We start from the raw sequence: 21,003 nt of genomic DNA, 5'->3' as shown, positions 1-21,003 counted from the left end.
CAGTTCTGAAACTTGGCATACCAGTTTAAAATTTCATATAATGGTTTGATCCAGTATAACACTCACCACCCATAAAGGAAGCTATCCCACCCTCTCCTCCCACCAGTCCTAGCTGTTTGCAATTTGCTCCTTTCTGCTGGCTCGGGCAGCACTTGCCTGACCCTGCATTGATCCAATTCAACACACTAAAGCAGCACTAATCTTATTCCCCTGCCAATTCTGCCAGGTAAGAGTTGAATTGGCCCAATGAAGGGTAGGATGAGTGCCAAACCGCAGGAGCGGCCAGAAGCATGGGAAGGGAGAAAGAAACTTCTTTCAACAGTGCAAGCTGTTACTTCAGAAAAAACATGCAGTCTTTACCCTTAAAAAAGAATTAAGACATCTATTAATAAACTGCTCATTATCTTCCTGGTAATCCCCATTTCTCTTACCTCTGACTGGGGGGGGATGGATGGACAGCTAGGAAATATTCTGAAGTGAAGGTCAAAGAATTCAGCTGTCAGATTAGCATACATAAGTTTTTCAGTTTCATGGCCTACTGGTATACTTTCAAAACAAAATCTCATTAATTTGCAGACAAATGTTATTCTCCTTCCTATGCAGCTTATGCAGTTTATTGGGGAAGATATGAAAGTATATCCCTGGGGAAGTATGGCTGACAGCCTCTGAAATTATCGATTTCCTTTTCTCCCCTTTGCCCAAGACACAACAATTAACTTCCCCAAAGCAATCAGAGATAGTCCACATTGAAGAATACGGTGTAAACTATATTCGTATTCTGAAGCCAAGTCTTGCTTGAAACAATATTCCAGTCATGTCAGGAAACCCTGGCATCTAAGCTGGCATCTCTGAAAAGAGTTTTGAGAATTATATCTTTAAGCTTTCACAGGGGGAAATATTCTGATAGAGAATTGCACATGAAAAATATAAATAGTTTAGTTCCCTTTTCAAGTCTGCAATATTTAGTCAGAAGAGCTTTCACAGAAATTGAGCAATAACCTTACTATGGCACACTTACGTAACTTCAAGAGAGAAACTAAAATAAATGTACATTTAAAATGATGAACTAATTAGCATTTCTGGGGAGGTCAGGTTTCCAGTTTTCACAACAAGAGGACAAAACTGTAAGTCAGTCTGAAATCAGCTTTATGGATATATTTCAGTGTAAACTGATTTTCAAGTACAAGTTTGATTTGTAGTGGAAATGGTAAGGACAACTAAAGGTCTACATACAGATCACAAAAGTTCTACCAAAATCTAGAGAAATAAAGGCAGTGCATCTCAGAAGAACAGCAAAACGAGTCTTGGTTTCCTTAGCTCCTTGCTCTTCCTCCTTTTGCCTTGACATAAATAATGTCCTGTTACCTGCTGTGATTACTTCATAGAAATAAAACCAAGGAAGAAGAGTAAATCTTTAGCAGCATTAACCAAATATGGCTATCATTAATCTTAGGTATCATTAACAAAATCCAAGAACCAAATATATTACTTACAGCCATTTTCCATTTTTCTGATTTTGCATTTCATAGAATCACAGAATCATTAAGGTTGGAAAAGACCCTTAAGATCATCGAGTCCAACTGTTAACCTAGCACTGCCAAGTCCACCACTAAACCATGTCCTTGAGCACCATGTCTACTCATCTTTTAAATACCTCCAGGGATGGGGACTCAACCACTTCCTTGGGCAGACTGTTCCAATGCCCGACTACCCTTTCAGAGAAGAAGTTTTTCCTAATATCCAACCTAAACTTCCCCTGGAGCAGCTTGAGGCCGTTTCCTCTCGTTCTATCGCTTGTTACTAGGGAGAAGAGACCAACACCCACCTGGCTACAACCTCCTTTCAGGTAGTTGTAGAGAGCAATAAGGTCTCCCCTCAGCCTCCTCTTCTCCAGACTAAACAACCCCAGCTCCCTCAGACGCTCCTCATAAGAATTGTGCTCTAGACCCTTCACCAGCTTCATTGCCCTTCTTTGGACACGCTCCAGCACCTCAATGTCCTTCTTGTAGTGAGGGGCCTAAAAATGAACACGGTATTGAAGGTGGGGCCTCACCAGTGCTGAGTACAGGGGCACTATCACCTCCCTGGTCCTGCTGGCCCCACTATTCCTGATACAAGCCAGGATGCCATTAGTCTTCTTGGCCACCTGAGCACATTGCTGGCTCATATTCAGCCAGCTGTTGATCAACACCCCCAGGTCCTTTTACTGCCAGGCAGCTCTCCAGCCACTCTTCCCCAAGCCTGTAGCGTTGCATGGGGTTGTTGTGACCCAAGTGCAGGACCTGGCACTTAGCCCTGTTGAATCTCATACAGTTGGCCCCAGCCCAACAATCCAGCCTGTCCCAGTCCCTCTGCAGGGCTGTGGGAATAAATGAGATGATAGTTTTTTACTTTGATGAGATGCAGCTGTGCCCTTGAGGCTTGTTACAAACAGGTTCACAGGAATGCAGCTGTGGCCTTGAGGCTTGTTCCAAACAAGTTTGTGAAACTCAGAGGCAGAAAAATAAGGATGAGATTGGATACATCCCTGAAAGAGGAATTTGCGTGCACCAACTTGAAGAACCAATAAGTAACGCTGAAGAGACGCGTGGACGCAAGACAGTAACCAATGAAATAAGTTTTGCTTGCTCGTGAACACTAGATCATATTATAAAAGGGATAGATTGTAAAAATAAAGTGTCGTCTTTGCTTGTCTTCGCTTGTCTTCGCCTAAACTCATACGCGGAGTCCGTGATTAATTGCCACAAATGGTGACCGCGACGTGATTCAGTCCTACGATGTGATTCGGTCCTACGACGTGATTCAGTCCGAAGAACTGCGGACGAGAGAGCGGACGGTGGCAAGCCCAGCTGAACTTTATTGCAGCGGACCACAGAGCTGAACTTTATTGCAGCACACCAGAGAGCTGCTTGTCCGGACAATTAATCGCCTCGGGAAAAAGAGGTGAGCAGCTGGGAACGGGAAAATGGGGGCGCAAATGTCCTCGGAAGAAAAATCTATTTTGCGTATATTTTTGCGAATCCTTGCAAAAAGGGGCATAAATTATGATGAAGGCAAGGTTCGGTTGTTGTTAACTTGGCTGCGAAAAAACGGGCAACAAGCGAACGCAGCGACCGCGTTCCAGGTGGAGACTTGGGAGGAGGCAGGAAAAGTGTTATGGGAAGCGGCCACCAGGGGGGACAGTAATGCCACAAGTGTTTTGACGACTTGGCGTTTACTGAAAGACTCTTTAGAACAATTAGAGTCAGACCGAAAGGCTGCAGCGTCTGCTACCACTCCGGAGCTAACCCCGCAGGGCACGCCAGAAACACCGACATCGGGTTACTAATCTTATATTGACCCCAAAGCAAAAGGTGATCTTTGAAAGCACCTGGCGTACCGCCTGTCAAAACGCCACAATTATCAATATGCAGCGACAACAAGGCGACCCTTTACAAGGGGCAGGACTCCCACACCTTATGGGGGATCCGCCGCTAAATCACCCAACGTTACAGGCACGGTTACGACCAGAGATATTAGCACAAGGCAGAGACCTTGCTTTACAGGCATTACTAAGAGTGCCGGATGCCAGAAGAGCGACAAAATCATTTACATTAATAAAGCAAGGGGCAGGAGAGGGATATATCTCATTCTTAGATCGTATTAAAGAGGCTTTGGAAAAACAAGTCGAAAATGCAGAAGCAAGAGAGGTCCTACTCTTAAAATTAGCCTTTGAAAATGCGAATACGGACTGTAAAAAAGTGCTTTTGCCTCTAAAAAATCCCTCCTTAATGGACATGATAGAAGCTACCCAGAAGGTGGGGTCAATGTCCCATAATATGGAAACATTAGCTACAGCTTTTGCCACCGCAATGAAAGTACAGCAATCACGTTTCTCCTGTGGAAAAACCGGACGCTTTAAAAGAGATTGCCCACAACTAAGAAAAAGAGATACGACGAGCTCTAAACAGATATGGATTTGAAATAGCCCCTGAAAAGGTGCAAAAAAATGAGCCTTGGAAATATCTGGGCTGGAAAATCTTGCAACAAACAATTGAACCTGCAAAAACAAAAAGGGGGAGTGCCAGGAGCCACTTCAGCAGACAAAGTAAAGCCGTGTATGTGTTAAACTACCTGAACATGTCTGAAAATAATATTCCTGTTATTATCTCTCATTTTCTGTCTCTTCAATCAAAAGATTTAACAGCCACACCACAGAAGGCCCGAGTTTTTACAAAGTCGCTACAAACAGGTAAATGGGAAGGTCCTTTTGATCTACTAACCTGGGGCAGAGGGTATGCTTGTGTCTCAACAGATGTAGGACCTAAGTGGGTACCTGCAAGGTGCGTAAGACCGGCTCTTGCATCAGATAACAAGAACGAGCAGCAGAAGACACTGAACTCCGAGAAGACTGATGGGGAATGACTTATTAGATAACCCCGAATTAATCCATAAAGCAATCAAAGATTTAAAGTTAGCAAATTACAAGTCAGTGATGGATTTGGTTGGCTGAATCACTTACTAACAAGTTGGGGAATTGGCGGGTGGATAATGTCTCTAATCAAAATGGGTCTTGTTACTAATATTTTGCGCTATAATAATGATAGCTTCTTTTCTAGTGTCTTGGGTATAGAAAATGCTACAGAATATGATTAAACAAGCTTTTGTGGTAGAAAAACAAAAAGGGGGAATTGTGGGAATAAATGAGGCTGTGTTTTACTTTGATGAGATGCAGCTGTGCCCTTGAGGCTTGTTACAAACAGGTTCGCAGGAATGCAGCTGTGGCCTTGAGGCTTGTTCCAAACAAGTTTGTGAAACTTAGAGGCAGCAAAATAAGGATGATGAAGAACCAATAAACAAAGCTGAAGAGACTCGTGGACACTAGATCATATTATAAAAGGGATAGATTGTAAAATAAAGTGTCTTCGCTTGTCTTCGCTTGTCTTCGCCTAAACTCATATGCGGAGTCCGTGATTAATTGCCACAAATACTGAGAAATTATTTGAGAGAGATAAAATTACCGGGTGAATTGGCTCTTGTACAATAGTGAGTAAAGATGAGGATGCCTATATAAAAGACACTATACATCTATGTACTGCCTTAGCAGAGAAAGGTCATCGTGCATCTCCGTCCAAACTTCAGCTGTGTCAGAAGGAAGTTAAATATTTAGGGTTTATCCTAAGGGAAGGGCAGCGAGTAATAGACCCAGAAAAGAACAGAAGCTGTAATAAAGCTTCCGCGTCCAGTCACAAAGAAACAGTTGCGAGGCTTCCTCGGAGCTGTGGGATTTTGTCGACCATGGATTCCTGGGTTGGGAGAATTAACAAAATCACTGACAGAAGCAACAAGAAATGAGTAGGTAGAACCTATTGCATGGGGTCCGGAAAGGGATCAAGCTTTTAAAACGATAAAAGGAGCTTTGGCATCAGCTCCCGCTCTTGGACTCCCAGACTATACAAAACCCTTTAATTTGTATGTACATGAGCGAAAAGAGATAGCCAGTGGAGTAATAACGCAGAAATTGGGTCCGCATGACAGGCCAGTCGCCTATTATTCAACTCAGCTTGATCCAGTGGCGGCAGGAGTACCAGCTTGTATTAAATCAGTAGCGGCAGCAACAAAGGCTATATTGGAGAAAAGTCGCCCGCTTATCTTAGGACATCCAGTGACAGTTTATGTCCCACATGAAGCAGAAATACTACTTAAGCAATATGCGACCCAAGCATTGTCACTGCAATGGGCACATAGGTGTGAACTAATTCTCCTAGTGGCAGATAATGTTAGTCTGAGGAGATGCAATAGCCTGAATCCTGTGACATTGTTACCATTGCCTGATGAAGGGGAAGAACATCATCAGTGTGACCAAATTTAAGAGACCCCAAAACAATGGGAGAAGTGGGAAGTGAAACAAGATGACAGCAGAACATGGATGATTGGAGGAAAACCAGTTTGCCAAAGAAATATTTAATTACTGTGGCCAGATGGTTTCACGACAAAGCTCATGGAGGAGCAGAGGCAGTGGCTAACCAGGTACAAAAAATATGGTCAGCACCAGGAATTTATGCCGCCACAAAAAGGGTCACGAGTAGCTGCGCAACCTGCCAAAATTTTTCAAGAATCAAGCTGAGCTCAGAGTTAGGGGGATGACTGTGGGCCTACTTCCCTTCTCAGGGATGACAAATGGATCACACAGATTTGCTATCCACCAGTGGCTACAAACATTTAGTAGTTATAGTAGACCAATTGTCAGGTTGAGTAGAAGCTTTCTCCATGAGAAAAGCGGACACAGGGGGAGTAGTAAAAGCATTATTAAAGGAAATTATACCCAGATATGGAATTCCCAAATCAATTGAATCAGACAGGGGGACAGGTAGAAAGAATGAACAGAACTTTAAAAGAAAAGATAGCAAAAATATCCACAAACACTGGTTTGAAGTGGCCAGATGCATTGCACTTAGCTCTATGGGATGTGCGAAAAGCTCCGCGACAACCCATAGGACTAACACCAGCAGAAATTCTCTTTGGGAGACATTTGGCCATACCAGGGACTTATATCCCAGCTAAGACCAGCCTGTTGGATGGAGATGAATGGTTGACCCAGTATGTTATAAGTATGCAGAAACAGTTTGCAGACCATAAAAAAATATGCTCAAATGGTACCAGTCGGCACCACCTGAAGTACAGGTACATGATATACAGCCTGGGGATAAAGTTCTAATAAAGATATTTCCTCAAAAGTCTAAGATAGAACCGAAATGGGAAGGGCCATATACTGTTTTACTATGCTCTTACTTTGCTGTTAAAGTTTCAGGAAAAGAAAATTGGATACAGCACTCATGCGTCCTTTTGATCTACTAACCAGAGGGTATGCTTGTGTCTCAACAGATGTAGGACCTAAGTGGGTACCTGCAAGGTGCGTAAGACCGGCTCTTGCATCGGAGAACAGGAACGAGCAGCAGAAGACACTGAACTCCGAGAAGACTGATGGGGAATGACTTATTAGATAACTCCGAATTAATCCATAAAGCAATCAAAGATTTGAAGTTAGCAAATTACAAGTCGGTGATGGATTTGGTTGGCTGAATCACTTACTAACAAGTTGGGGAATTGGCGGGTGGATAATGTCTCTAATCAAAATGGGTTTTTTCTTGTTACTAATATTTTGCACTATAATAATGATAGTTTCTTGTCTAGTGTCTTGGGTATAGAAAATGCTATAGAATATGATTAAACAAGCTTTTGTAGTAGAAAAACAAAAAGGGGGAATTGTGGGAATAAATGAGGCTGTGTTTTACTTTGATGAGATGCAGCTGTGCCCTTGAGGCTTGTTACAAACAGGTTCGCAGGAATGCAGCTGTGGCCTTGAGGCTTGTTCCAAACAAGTTTGTGAAACTCAGAGGCAGAAAAATAAGGATGAGATTGGATACATCCCTGAAAGAGGAATTTGCGTGCACCAACTTGAAGAACCAATAAGTAACGCTGAAGAGACGCGTGGACGCAAGACAGTAGCCAATGAGATGGGTTTTGCTTGCTCGTGAACACTAGATCATATTATAAAAGGGATAGATTGTAAAAATAAAGTGTTATTGTCATCGTCATCTTCGCTTGTCTTCGCTTGCTTTCTTCGCTTGTCTTCGCCTAAACTCATATGTGGAGTCCGTGATTAATTGCCACACAGTGCCTTCCTATCCTCCAGCAGATCGACACTTCCACCCAACTTGGTGTCATCTGCAAACTTCCTGAGGGTGCACTCGATCCCCTCATCCAGATCATCAATGAAGATATTGAACAGGACTGGCCCCAACACTGAGCCCTGGGGAACACCACTCGTGACCGGCCACCAACTGGATTTGACTCCATTCACCACCACTCTCTGGGCTCGGCCGTCCAGCCAGTTTTTAACCCAGTGGAGAGTGCACCCATCCAAGCCGTGAGCAGCCAGCTTCTCCAGGAGAATGCTGTGGGAGACAGTGTCAAAGGCCTTACTAAAGTCCAAGCAGACAACATCCACAGCCTTCCCCTCATCCACCAAGCGGGTCACCTTATCAGAGAAGGAGACCAGGTTAGTGAAGCAGGACCTCCCTTTCATAAACCCATGCTGGCTGAGCCTGATCCCCCAATTGTCCCGCACGTGCTGCGTAATGGCACTCAAGATGATCTGTTCCATGACCTTCCCCAGCACTGAGGTCAGGCTGACAGGCCTGTAGTTCCCCAGATCCTCCTTCCAGCCCTTCTTGTAGAGGGGCATCACATTTGCTAGCTTCCAGTCAGCTGGGACCTCCCTGGTTGACCAGGACTGCTGATAAATGATGGAGAGTGGCTTGGCAAGCTCCTCTGCCAGCTCCCTCAGTATCCTCGGGTGGATCCCATCTGGCCCCATGGACTTGTGAGCATCCAGGTGGAGGAGCAGGTCGGTGACTGCCACCTCTTTGACAACCGGGGCTTCATTCTGCATCCTATCTCCATCTCCCAGCTCAGGGGCCTGAAAACCCCCAGGATGACCAGTCTGACTATTAAAGACTGAGGCAAAGAAGGCATTAAGTACCTCAGCCTTCTCCTCATTCTTCGTGGCAAAGTTACCTTCCGCATCCAACAAAGGAGGGAGATTCTCCCTGGCCCTCCTTTTGTCACTGATATATTTATTTATTTATGTATTTATGTATTTATTTATTTATTTCCAGCATCCATTTTTATAGTTAAGCTTAGAACATAACTTTGTATCCTAATCACTACCATAAATCAAACATCATGGATGTCCTTAAGTATTCAAAAAGGCTCTTAATGGGTACTAAGCATTTTAGATATAGAATCAGAGAAATGTAGGTCTGGAAGGGATTTCAAAAGGTCACCTAAGCCCATCTCTCTGCATACAGGCAATATGAAATATACTAAAGTCCATCCCTGAGAGATGTTTGCTAAACCTCTTCTTAAAACTTCTATAATGAAAATTTAACAACTCCCATGGGAAGCATATTTTAGTGTTTCACTACCCTTATAGTTGGAAAGTTTATCTTACCTATCTTTGCTACAAATATAGGCTAGTTATGAGGATATTAAGAGAAACTTCCCAATTATAATGATCATGAAGTACCTCCAAGACTACCTAGAGAAGCCATTATAATTTTCAAAGACATTCTGGTGTTTGATACACATACAATTATTTAGTTATAAAACTGAAATCAGAATTTCTTTATATGGATTCAATTTAACTTTAAACTCTTAAATCAACAGGATGTAGATGTAAAGCTGATGTCAACTGGCAATCCTGGATTACATGGTATACCTTCAAATTAATATTTAAAAACCCAGCACAAAAAAAATATCACATCATTTATAAGAAAGATTTTCTTGCAGTTTAAACACAGGGATGGTGTTCTGTATTCTACTCCAATGCAGTCTTGACTTTGAACAAATTGCATAATCTCTTTCTGTCTCTATTTCATCTTTAAAAGGACAATAACATTCATATCAAAGGTTTTGTGAGGACTACTATATAGAAAATATTTTATATACTAACATGAGGAGTGCTGTTTGTTTACAGATTCACCAGATGATACAGAAGTATGGCACGTCTATAGCAAATTTGATGGGAGACAAAGAACAAAAGAGCAAATAAGATACCACTTCTTCCAAAAAGATATTTTGGTATTGGCTTTTAAACTAATCTAAATTGATTTCTGTCTGCTGATAGTATCTCATTTCTGTTCATAAACAGTGCATGACATATGCTGAATTTAAGATAAAAATAGATTCATTTCAATATCAGATGGAGTACAAAAGCCACAGATGTGATACAGTCTGCAACTGTGTTAAAGATACCATAAAGTTAAATTGCTCTATTTCAGTGCTTCCAGAAATCAGGGCATTTTGAATCCTGATTACCAATTATTTAGAATGCTAACTTTAGAATAGTCAAGTTAAGATACAACAAAACTGAGATACCATTTCATGGTTCATTCAATCATGCACAAAATAGCAAATGTTATGTTTTCTCCTAAGCATTTCTACCTTGAACCAAATCTCATCTAAATTCAGGCTATATTTTTAAAGGTTTTAGCACAAACCATATTCACATCAAAAAGGCTTGAGGCAGCAAATGTCCTAGTTTCCATCTAAAACTTTTTCTACTATGATAACAAATTTCTTGTCATAGGGTTTTTGCAATATTTTCCCTTGATCGTATTTTAAAAATAAATAAATAACGAATTAAGATTTCAAATAGAATTAAAGTCTTATAGTCACTATTTCACATTCTACATTATTTTCCCCAATTAAAAGTAATATTTAGAAAACAAAAGTTGGTGTTTGTTTGGGTTTTTTTAAATCTAGTATTGTTTCAGGCTTGCAGTCGTGAAAACAATTATACTGCTTGGCTTCTGGAAATACCCTGCTTTTAGCCTTGTTATGCACCTGAGATGTGTCAAACTGTCTCAATTACAAATATAGTACAGAAGACCTAGGGCCTGATCCTGCAATGGTTATAAGCATCCTACAACAGCCACTTGTCAGTGATAAAGAAGAGTGAATATTGGAGGTGCAAGATTCTGCTGGATCAGGCCTTAAGTTTAAGTGCATTATACAACACATTATAAGGTGACATCTCAAAATAAAATGCTGTGGTTTTATGTAATGCAGAAGTAACACATACAATTTACATATAGTAATAATTTATTCTGAAATGTTCATTTTAGTCTCTGTTGAGACATCACCCATGTCTCATTAATAGAAGAGCAGCCACCTCACCTCAAGTACCAGAATATATAACAAGTTACAGCATAGCAAAAAAATTCTACTTACTTTAAGACAAAATCTAGTTCAGGTAAAATAATTTTGTTCAAGGTTTTACAGTTACACAGTTGTCCGTTTTTTTGTGGAACACAAAGAAAGTGTAAATTGTTACACCATAACTATCTATGCACATTATGTGACCACAGAAATATTAATCATTACTTCAGAAAATGAACCATCAGTTCTATTCATGCAGAAAAGCAGGCTGGGAAAGCTTCTTCAGCAAAAACCATAGTACTGTGAATTTCACAGCCACATGATTAATTATTGTGTTAGAAGGACTCACAAATACTAAAACTGAGTTACTTTTGTGCATAAATAATACCAACTCTTCCCTGATGTAGTTTAGTCAGTCTGTAATCCATAAACAATTGATAAAGCAATATGACTGTATCATCTCTATCTGTAATGCTCATGATTTCAAGACAAGCAATGCTTAAAGGATTATGGGATGGGATGCTAATTAAATATGATAAACATAATGTACAAATATAATTGCATTAGCAACTTTATTCCAAGCTGTCAGTTAAGCATTCCTCCAAAATATTACTGGTGAAGACAAAGTACACTATCAAATATGGCTTCCAGAACAAGGACCCTCTAACAAGAATCAAACCTATTTACAAAAGATAAAAACAAATAAAACCAACACCCAGTCTTTTAAAGTTTCATTTGAAACAAAATTTCTAAATAGCTGCTGTATATAATATGTCAATTGCATTTATTTTTTGATGCACTTAAACAGAAGTCACCAGGTAAGAGCCAGAATGACGTTTAGGACTCTGAGTTCCGCTGGAGTCTGTATTTTCAGTCTTTGAGTCACGTTTCTTTGTGCTGTTATTTATTGGTGTTGGTATTTGTGATGGCCGAGCAGAACTGTTGTCCACACTACTCTTCCTGGGGCTTGGACTGTAGTTGAAAGGAGTCACTCTTGCTGCAACAGTACCACTGGGGGAGTTATGTTTGCTTGAGCTACTGGAACTGAATGGTGTATGCTCACTAACAGTACTTTCATTATTTTCTGGTGCAGGAACAGGATTATTCTGTACAGGTTTTGCTTCCGTTCCTTTCTTTTCTGGACCGTCTATCTGAAAGAAAGAGTTTGGACATTTTTCTAAACCAATGGTACAAACAGGAACATTTCCATTCCCTGGATTTTGTTTTTCATTAATCTCTTTAGAATCTTTATCATTCACACTCCCTTTCTCTGAAACACTGTAAATAACAGGGGGAGTATTTCCAGTTGGGGATCTTCCAGATCGAGGATTATTAATAGGGCAGTCCTCTATCCTTACCCACACATCCTCTGTCTTAGAGACAGCTAGTGCCATCTGATAAATTAGAGTTTTGGAATCAGAGTAATTTGTTGCACCTGAGGAAGAATACTGAGGATCATTCATTATTTGAGGAATTTCATTTTCTTTTATTTTTCTCCAAGTATCTTTTGCTGGTGCTTGACTTTCTTTACTTTGTTTGTGTCTAGAAACAGAACTTCCATATTGCTTTTCATCTTCACTTTTTGCCTTTTCACTGGATTCTGAAGAAGCTGAAAGAATTGAGGAAGAACTTCCAGTTCTTCGCCAAGTGCTTACACGAGGAAGTGATGAGGAATGCTTACTATGTTCACGCTTCCATGTTCCTGATCTATTGATTGGCAATCTAGATGGACTCTCAGAATGAGAACGAGCTATGTCATGACGTTTTGCTGGTCTCCCATCATATTCTACAGAAGGACTCAGATTAGGGGGTAAATTTTGCCAACCACTAGTCTGGGCAGTTAAATGAGTGGATAAAGACATATCAGGAAGAGATGGACTTAAAACTGGAGTCTGTATTTGGGACCTAGTGGGAGAGCCTGGCCTGTAAGGAGACTGAGATTCAAATAAAGCATACTCTTCTAATTTCTGTCTTAGATTTGGACTTGAAGCTTCTTTAATAAAAGTTGACTGACGAACCAGAACAGGTCTTTCAGATCTGTCAGATTCACTTCTGCTAGATTTTGTGGATGACATTCTGGATAGTTCAGCCTTTTTGTTTGATCCACCACTATTGAGAATTTGGTTTAATCCTTTTGAAGCAGACTCACTTCTGGGAATGCCACTGGTACTCTTAGGTAAGGCAGTTTGCTTTGTAAGGTTTTGCTGGCTCATCTGCCTGCCTGGTGCTGTATATAACATTCTTCCTGAACTTGAAGATTTAGTTGAAGCTGTACTAGGAGATGATGTCCTTGGCAACTGAGACAGTTTGTTGGGAGGACTTATACCATTTCTTCCTGAGGAAACTGAGTTTCGGCCTGGAGATTGCAGAGGCCTGCTTAATAGTTGCTGTTGAGGTCTAGAAGGAGTGGAGTCTCTAGATCCTGATCTAGAAGGTCCTTTACTTGATCCACTCTGTTGAGATGGTTGCCTAGTTACAGGAGCTGACTCAGGTTTCACTGATGACTTGACTCCTCTTGGAGAACTAATGGAACTTTGGCCTTCACTGGGACTCTTGGAGTTTATATTTTTTAGTGGGGGACCTTTTTTGGAAACAGGACTAGTACTTGAGGAACTATTTCGAACTCCTGGAATATGAATCATTGTCCTACCACGTGAAATTGAAGTCATACTTGTTTGCTGTGGTTGCTTTAACTGGCTTGAAACTTCTGAATTGGAGCAAGCTTTTCCTGTAATTATACTTTTATATACTTTTTTTCCTCCTTTGATTCCCTTATTTTCAGATTCTACTTTTTTAGACTCCAATGTACTCTTCTCCCCTGGCTTAAGAATTCTTGGACCTTTATTACTAGTAAAAAGCTTTTCTTCTTGGTCTGGGGTAAGATGAAATGGTGATCCTAGAGAAATACCAGATTTTAATGAAAGGATAGAGTCAGAGTCTGATGAAGCTTGTCTAGTCAGTGATGCAGCAGCTGCAGCTTGATGCAAGCTACTAACTATAGAATTTGCACCTTCTTGTATAGCTTTCCAATCAAAGTTCTCTGAATCAGGTGAGAAACCATGTTCTGAATCCAGCCTCTGTATCTCTCTCAAATCCAGTGTTAAATCTTCTGCCAATATATCACCCATATTTCTGGAATTATTTTTTTCACATTCACTCTTTACTTTTGAGGTTTTTTTCTTTTTAGGCATAGCAGAACTAATGCATTCCTGCAACAGATCATCTTCTGAGTCAATACTAAGAGAACTCAGAGAGCTGTTTCTAGAGAAACATACAGGAGTATCTTCAACATGAAATGATTTAGGTGCATAACCAGAAGTCTGTGGTCTATTTGATTCTATTTGTGAATCAGAAGCCTCAGTTCGTTTTGCAGGTTCATTTTCTTTGTTGTTGTTTTCTTGATCAATATCACTGAGAGAACTAAGAGATGAATTGCGAGAAAAACATACAGGTGTGTTTTCGATAGCAAAATTCTGCATTTTCTCATCTTTAGCTGCTCCTCTGTCTGGAATATCTTTAGTTGACTGAGAGAAAGTTTTAGGTCGGCTTCTGCCTGTTGGGTATTTTTGACAAACTTGTGTCCTATTACTTGGTTGCTGATTTGAAGACTGTTCTGTATTAGTGCAGTCTTCAGTTTCTGTTTCCTTTGCTTTTCCTTTTCGCAATTCTGCCTTCTCCCTTGAAAGGTCAACATCATCGTCATCAAAATCTAAAGAACTTAGGGAATCATTCCGTGAAAAACAATAAGGAGTTCCCTCAATAGGCGTGTAATGATGAGGGGAATCAAATGCAAAGCTTCCTTTTACATGCTCTTCATTATTTGGAAGTTTGTCATTAAAATATCTTGAATTATTTTTAAGATTCTGTTTCTTTGTGTCTCTGTTCTCTGAATAGCTTCTTTCATTATTAATATAGCTTTTAGGCTCTGTGTTTTTTCTTACACGTGCTCTATATTCATTATTTTGGGGAATGGGCTTTACTGGTGATGTTAGCTTCTTTTTATCACATTCTGACTGATTTTTGTTACTTACAGATAAAGATGCTTGTTGAATTTGATCCATTATCTTCTTCACTCTGAAAGGTTTGTGACTTTTTCCTTTTGGCATAGCTGAGTTAATACATTCGGCTAGAATATCACCCTCTTCTGTTTTGTCATCATCCAGTCCTGGGGCAGTCCTAGTTGAGCTTTTTGCTCTCCAAGAGTCATCTGTACTTATACCTTCTGTAGGAATGGTGTCTCTCTTTTCAAACTCCCCTGACTCTGCCCTTGTACCCACATTCTCTACACTGGCCAACTCATTCGGTAGTGATTCTATTGTGAGGTCACTCAAAGATGTAGCTGTTGAAAAATTTATTGGTGTATCCTCAACAAAATATACCTGTGGCATATCATCTCCAGGTGTAAAACTCACACACTTTTGGGATTGCAGTCCAGTTTGTGAAGGCAAAAGTTTGTAAACTAGCAGTTGGCTTGGCTTTCTGGTTACAGGAGGAGGTATTTTTGAAGCAGATGCTTGAGAAGGCTTTTTGGCTTTACGTGAAGATTTTGTTGGCATTGCAGAAATAATACATTCTTCCAATATTTCAATATCATCATCATTGGAATCATCCATAATGTCTTTTTCTGCTTCAGTAGGCTTCTCTGCTTTCTTCTCTTGGATATCCTTTGTATCATCTGGCTGTTCAGGTTCTGCTTCATTTCCATGTTCATTTTCATGTACAGGAGGCATTATTCTTAACTCTACATCTTTCTGTATAAACGGTTCATCAAGACTCAGACCACTTAGGCTAGAAGAGCAAGAAAATCCATCTGGTGTACTTTCTGTGGCAAAATGTAATAATGTATCAGCATCTGGCAGTACCTGAACTCTTTGAACAGCTTCATTTATAGCTACCTGTCTAGGACCAGACCCTCTCTTTTCTACATTAGGTACTTTGCCTTTAGCTACTTCCCTTTTTACTTGAGCTCCTTGAGCAGGGGGTGGAGTTTTACTTCTGCTTGGAGGCACTGTTTGTCCAGGGCTGTCTGGAAGATCACTGGGACTTATAATACCACTTACCATTCCACTGCAAGGCTCACTTTGAACTGAACTAGCAATTGAACGGCTTTCAAAACTATCCAGGGAACTTACAGAAGTACATCTGCTAAACATGAGTGGAGTCTCCTGCACATAATGTTCTGGTGGACTTTTAGGAGTGTGTGCACCACTCTTTGAGGGAGATTTGGCACCTGAAGAAAATTCAACAGCTTTATGTCTAGAAGAGTCAGAAGGAGATAAACTAGGAGTCTGAAGTCTACTCGATTTTGTTCTGATGTGCTGAGATGCTGATGCAACTTCACTTACTGCACTTTCTGTAGACAGAATCCCACTGTTTTCCTTTAGTTCTGCTATCTGTAATGTGTTATTAGCATCTGTCACATGTGTGGATTGATCACGTCCTATTTCATCTTCAGCTGATGACAAAGATGACAAAGAGCTACACCTTGAAAAACATATTGGTGTATCTTCCACACAGTAAGTTTGTATGGTTTCCTGATTAATAGAGGGAGTCTTACAGGAGGCAGTCTTTTGAGCATGACTGCTTCTACTCTGTGCAGAACTTGGGTGAAGCTGATTATGTCCCTCTGAACTACCTGAAGGGGTTGATATGTTCCCACAGCTTGTGGAAATATGGTCAGTTTTAGTGCTTTGCACTGATGAACCGTTTGAAAAAGTAAAAGATGGCTTCTGAGAAGAGGGAGGAACTTCCGTTGAATATTTTAGACTATAATCAATAGGCTGATCAACATGATGTTCCTCTTCATTGTACTTTATGCTATAATTGGTCGGTCTGTCTTCTTCCTCTTTGTGTTGTTCCTCCTCAGAGTAGCGTTCACTATAGTTGGTTGGCTTATCATTGTCATAATCATCAACCTGGCACAAGGACTGGTTTACTTTCTGATTCATTCCAAGAGTCGAGCCTACTCTGCTATGCTCTGAACCATTGGATCCTCTTGATCTAAAAGAAGAAACACACTCTTGCTGTCCAAAAGGTGACTGATATTTCATGCGCTTATCATCTCCACTTTCAGTGTACATGGAATAAGTTGCATTTTGGCTCCTTAACTGCCTTTGTTCATTTTGTTTTATTTCATCATCTATTATATGCTTAGGCCTTGCCCATCTTTCATTCTGAGAGGGACTTTGCCTTCCAGAATTTAACTGTTCATCTGAATATTTAAGACTATAATTAATAGGAGTGTCTAGCTCTTCATCATTGTCATCCATATGATTTGCACTATGTATCTTATGTGCCAAGTCAGCTGGGTATTGACCATAACTACGAAATTTACTTTCATCATCTTCCGAGTAAGATTCAATGGAAGGTTTCATTTGGCCTCTTTTACCATAGCCATCACTGCTGCTGACACTATTTAAACTATCATTTGAAGCTCTCTTGTATTCCATTTTTGTATAAAGCATAGGACATGTCCTGTTTGAATTCTCAGATTTAGGAAAGTATGTATTTGAGTGAGTATGGGCAGCAGCTGTTCTTCTTGGGACATTTCTGTCTTCTGTCAAACAGTGCATTTCAGAAGTGGAACAAGAATTTCTGTCTTCTTGTGGAATATGCATGCTTTTTGCTTCTTCCATAACTTTGGCAATCTGAGCTGCAGCAGTAATCTGCATTCCTATTCTCTTAGAGGAGTTCCCAGTATTCTCTGTAGTTGGATGATAGCTATTTAAACCTACTGCTCCATCCCTATCGAGACTTCTGTCTTCCTCAGACTGAGAGTTTTCTATGTTTCCTCTACTAGAGGAAGAGGAGCCAGGCAATACTGCAGCATTTAAATATGGTGAAAGTACAGTCATATGACCAGTATTAAAACTCTCTGATCTGCAAATCCCATCATCATGTTGACTGGAATCCAGAACGTACTCATTGTATATATTTTGCTTATGTCTCTGTTTATTATGGTGAGATGCTTTTGGGCTTAAATTATCTATGTTGTCAAAAGTCTCTGATAAATGCTGAGCATCTAATTCTGCTTCCAGTGCCTTTTGTTTTCTAACATGAAGAGATGGTAAGCTTGATCCTGGAGACATAATGTTGGCATCCTTATATTTTGCTGGCCTATTTGCCATCAGGTTTCTTAGAGCTGCAGCACTGCCCATTGCTATCATTTTGTGTTTTGAGTGAATGAGATTTTTGAGCATGCTCACTGCTCCCATGTCCCACAGCGCCTCCTGATCTTTTGCATTTCGTGCAGAAAGATTCCACAGGGTCCCACATGCATTACTGACTATTGTCAAACTGTGTGACTTCAAATGCTGTAACAAGGTTTGTAAGCAGCTGTTCTCTCGCAAGATTTGCCTGGTGTTGAGTGATTGAAAACAAAAATCAGTAAGTGGCATTTCAAAAGGATAACAGACAAAGCAAACCAAAAACCTATTATGCTATAGGCAAGTTTAATCCATAGTAAGGATAATTATGAATTCTTCAGTGCAAATTTATCTTATTTTTTCCTCAAGTTTTCATCTGAATGTTAAACAAATCCTATACAAATATGAACAGTTTGCTCCCACACTATCCTCTCTGTATAAACCATTCCAGGTGGTTTCCTATGGCTGATAAGAACTTATGAATTTCCTCTCTCTTTCCAGGAAAAGCTTTTAGTACAATTAATCATTTAACAAGCAGCAGATATATTAATCCTTTTGCATATTCCTGTTATCTAAATTAAATACTTGCCTTATCAAATCCATTTAAAAATGAATGCTTAATTACTATACTTAAAACATGCATTCATATTAAGACTTGGTCATACAAACTATTAAATATACTTTTGGTACCACTACTGATTCTCAGAAAAATAGAAAGTATATTCACCTGTGGTCCTCATTAGTAGCAATTAAGCTAGAAACATTTCTTAATATTCCTCCTCCACTTTCTATGATGGCTAAAGTGTTTGTTTGGCTCCGGTATGTCAGTGTACCAACTAGAAATGCAAGAGCACCATCAACAGCACATATATCACCTTTGTTCTCAGTACAGTGTGCTGACAAATTCCATAAGGCACTCAAAATGCTTTTTAGGGTGGATTCCTAGGAGAATAATAAAATGACAGAATTAGAGAGTTTTCAACTATTGATCATAAGCCCTCAGAAGTATGTAAGTTAGCTTCAAGGAGGTAGTGACAAACTCATTTTTCTAGCTCTCATGGATGCAAAGATAGCTTTGAAAATGTGAACCAAGAATAACCTAAAGAAATAATTCCTGCTGAACCTGCACACAGTCTAAAAATACAGCTCAGAGACACAAACTGCCTCACTTATTCTAATCCAGATTTGCAAATAACAGAATTCATTGACCATGGAATTTAGCTTCTTTCAGTTCATTGCAGAATTTGATTTTTGATTGGCATGAAAATGAAGTGTGTTTTAGGCTCTGCTTTCTGTACTGTTAAACTAGAGGCAAGCAGCAGTGCACACATTACTTTTGTTTGCTTCTCTCTCCTTCCCTCAGCTATGGATTTGCTATTGCTTGCCAGAAAGTTTCAGAAGTATGCGCCACAATACTTGTCAGCTGCCATAACAGTAAAAAGTTTGTAGATTAGCTGGCAGGGGACACTGGGATGGCATATAATCCTGTTGGGATATCAAGTAGACATCTCTAGAATGACAAATTCACAAAATCAGAAGATCGTTTTATTAAAATTGCAAAATTATAAAAAAGGCTATTGGAACAGCACAGCTCATGAAACTGAAGAGTGAAAGCTATCAACCCTTGTAAATAAAATTACAGAAACACTAGTAGTTCTCAGATGTCATTGCTACGTTGTGATCTGCTGCCCAGTTAACTTGAAGCAATTCTCTTCTTCAAAGGATAGTACCTGAAACACTGCAAATATTTGACTAACTGCTTATGTCAAAAAAGGATAACAATATTTGTATTTTGTGTAAAATTAATGCAATCTCTCCAAAATTTATCTCATAATCATTTATATACGATACCTTCTTAACTTCTAAAGCACATTCCATCAATGCTTTCACACTTCCAACTTCACGTAGAGTCTTTTTACTGTTTACATCTGCTCGCCAGGACAAGTTCCTCAAAACACTTGCAATGACCTGCAAAACATGAAAGAAAAATAATGTATCTCAAAATAGCTACTCCTTTAGTAGGTTATCAGCATTTCCTCCTGGATTTCTGGAACACTAGAATTCATTAACAGTGGCAATGTTCAGTTGCTGAACTAGCTTTTTTGCTGAAATTCACTTTTTGTTCTATTGCCAGCTAGACTGTCCTAAGATTTCAGTATGAAGTTTGATCAAAGGTACTGGCTTTTGTGTATAAAATAAATAAAGATTTGAAAGCAGGTTCCCTGCTTTCCACACTGCCTGAAAAATTGGACCAAAAACTCAGATTTGTGCTCTGCTCTGATGTCTGCTGTAGACTTATTATGCAGTCTCAGGAGAGAGATTTATATAATCTTTTTCCTCAGCTTTTCCACTTGTAAAATAGGACAATCATACTAACCTGTCCCTCATATAAAAATAACTCATGGAGAGGCCAAATGAGTGGAAAGAAAGGGAAGCAGATATATAAAATTTTAATACAACTCAATGAAATTGAAGGGATGCAAGATGATGGAAATGTGCAAGCCAAGGAAATATTTAATCTCAAAAGGATGAAGTACCTGCTGCAAGTCTTCACTTTCAGACTTCAATTGGGCTATAAGAGCTCTCATGCAGTCCTTCATAGAACATAATGTAGCCTATTAGGAATCAGGAGAAAAAAGAAAATAAAGAGAGTATTAAATGACATATTAGGTGGCTTGATTGTGCATAATTCTTTGATATTTTAAGCTATTCATCTCTGAAGTTCAAAAAACCTTAGTAAAATGTTTCCAATAACAGATATTTGATCTACAGTTATTAAAATGTTAAGCATAAATATCAGTTTCTATTCTGGGAAATACATAAGTGGTGAAATTGTGCTAAATTTTATACTTTTGACAACAAGTCTAGGACCAAATCTGGAACACTAATAGTTTAGAAGCCTTCTTCACTATCTCCCGGATATGAAACTGGACACTCACCTGTAAGTTGGAGATGTGTTGTTACCTGATGTTTATTGAGTCTCAAATCATACTTCTTCTTTCAAATATACATAATATGAAAAGTAATATGACAATTTAAAACTGACACAAATACGACAACATTCCCGACTTCTTGAAGACCAAATTACTTTTTAAGAATACACTAGTAATTGAAAAACTGTAAGGCTTACATTAGAAAATGTTTGTGACAAAGC

General features: G+C 39.6%; 1 protein-coding gene across 5 annotated transcripts in view; it reads right to left on the bottom strand.

Annotated features, from left to right (window-relative positions):
• Positions 1-11,259: 11,259 nt before the first annotated feature.
• LOC309601639 (adenomatous polyposis coli protein-like) overlaps positions 11,260-21,003 on the bottom strand; it is a gene marked incomplete at its 5' end in the record, with an annotated part of 90,673 nt that continues 80,929 nt past the window's right edge. For all 5 annotated transcript variants that reach the window (XM_082334791.1, XM_082334792.1, XM_082334794.1 and 2 more), the window contains 4 exons: positions 11,260-18,060; positions 18,577-18,791; positions 19,701-19,817; positions 20,387-20,464. In XM_082334791.1, the coding sequence (XP_082190917.1) occupies positions 11,505-18,060; positions 18,577-18,791; positions 19,701-19,817; positions 20,387-20,464 (6,966 nt within the window). In that variant the 3' untranslated portion in view covers positions 11,260-11,504. The remainder of the gene's footprint in view (positions 18,061-18,576; positions 18,792-19,700; positions 19,818-20,386; positions 20,465-21,003) is intronic.

Source organism: Platalea leucorodia (genome assembly GCF_965183815.1).
Source record: "Platalea leucorodia genome assembly, chromosome: W".
NCBI lineage: Eukaryota > Metazoa > Chordata > Aves > Pelecaniformes > Threskiornithidae > Platalea > Platalea leucorodia.
Note: the sequence above shows the minus strand (reverse complement) of the source record. Positions and strands in the feature narration are given on the sequence as shown.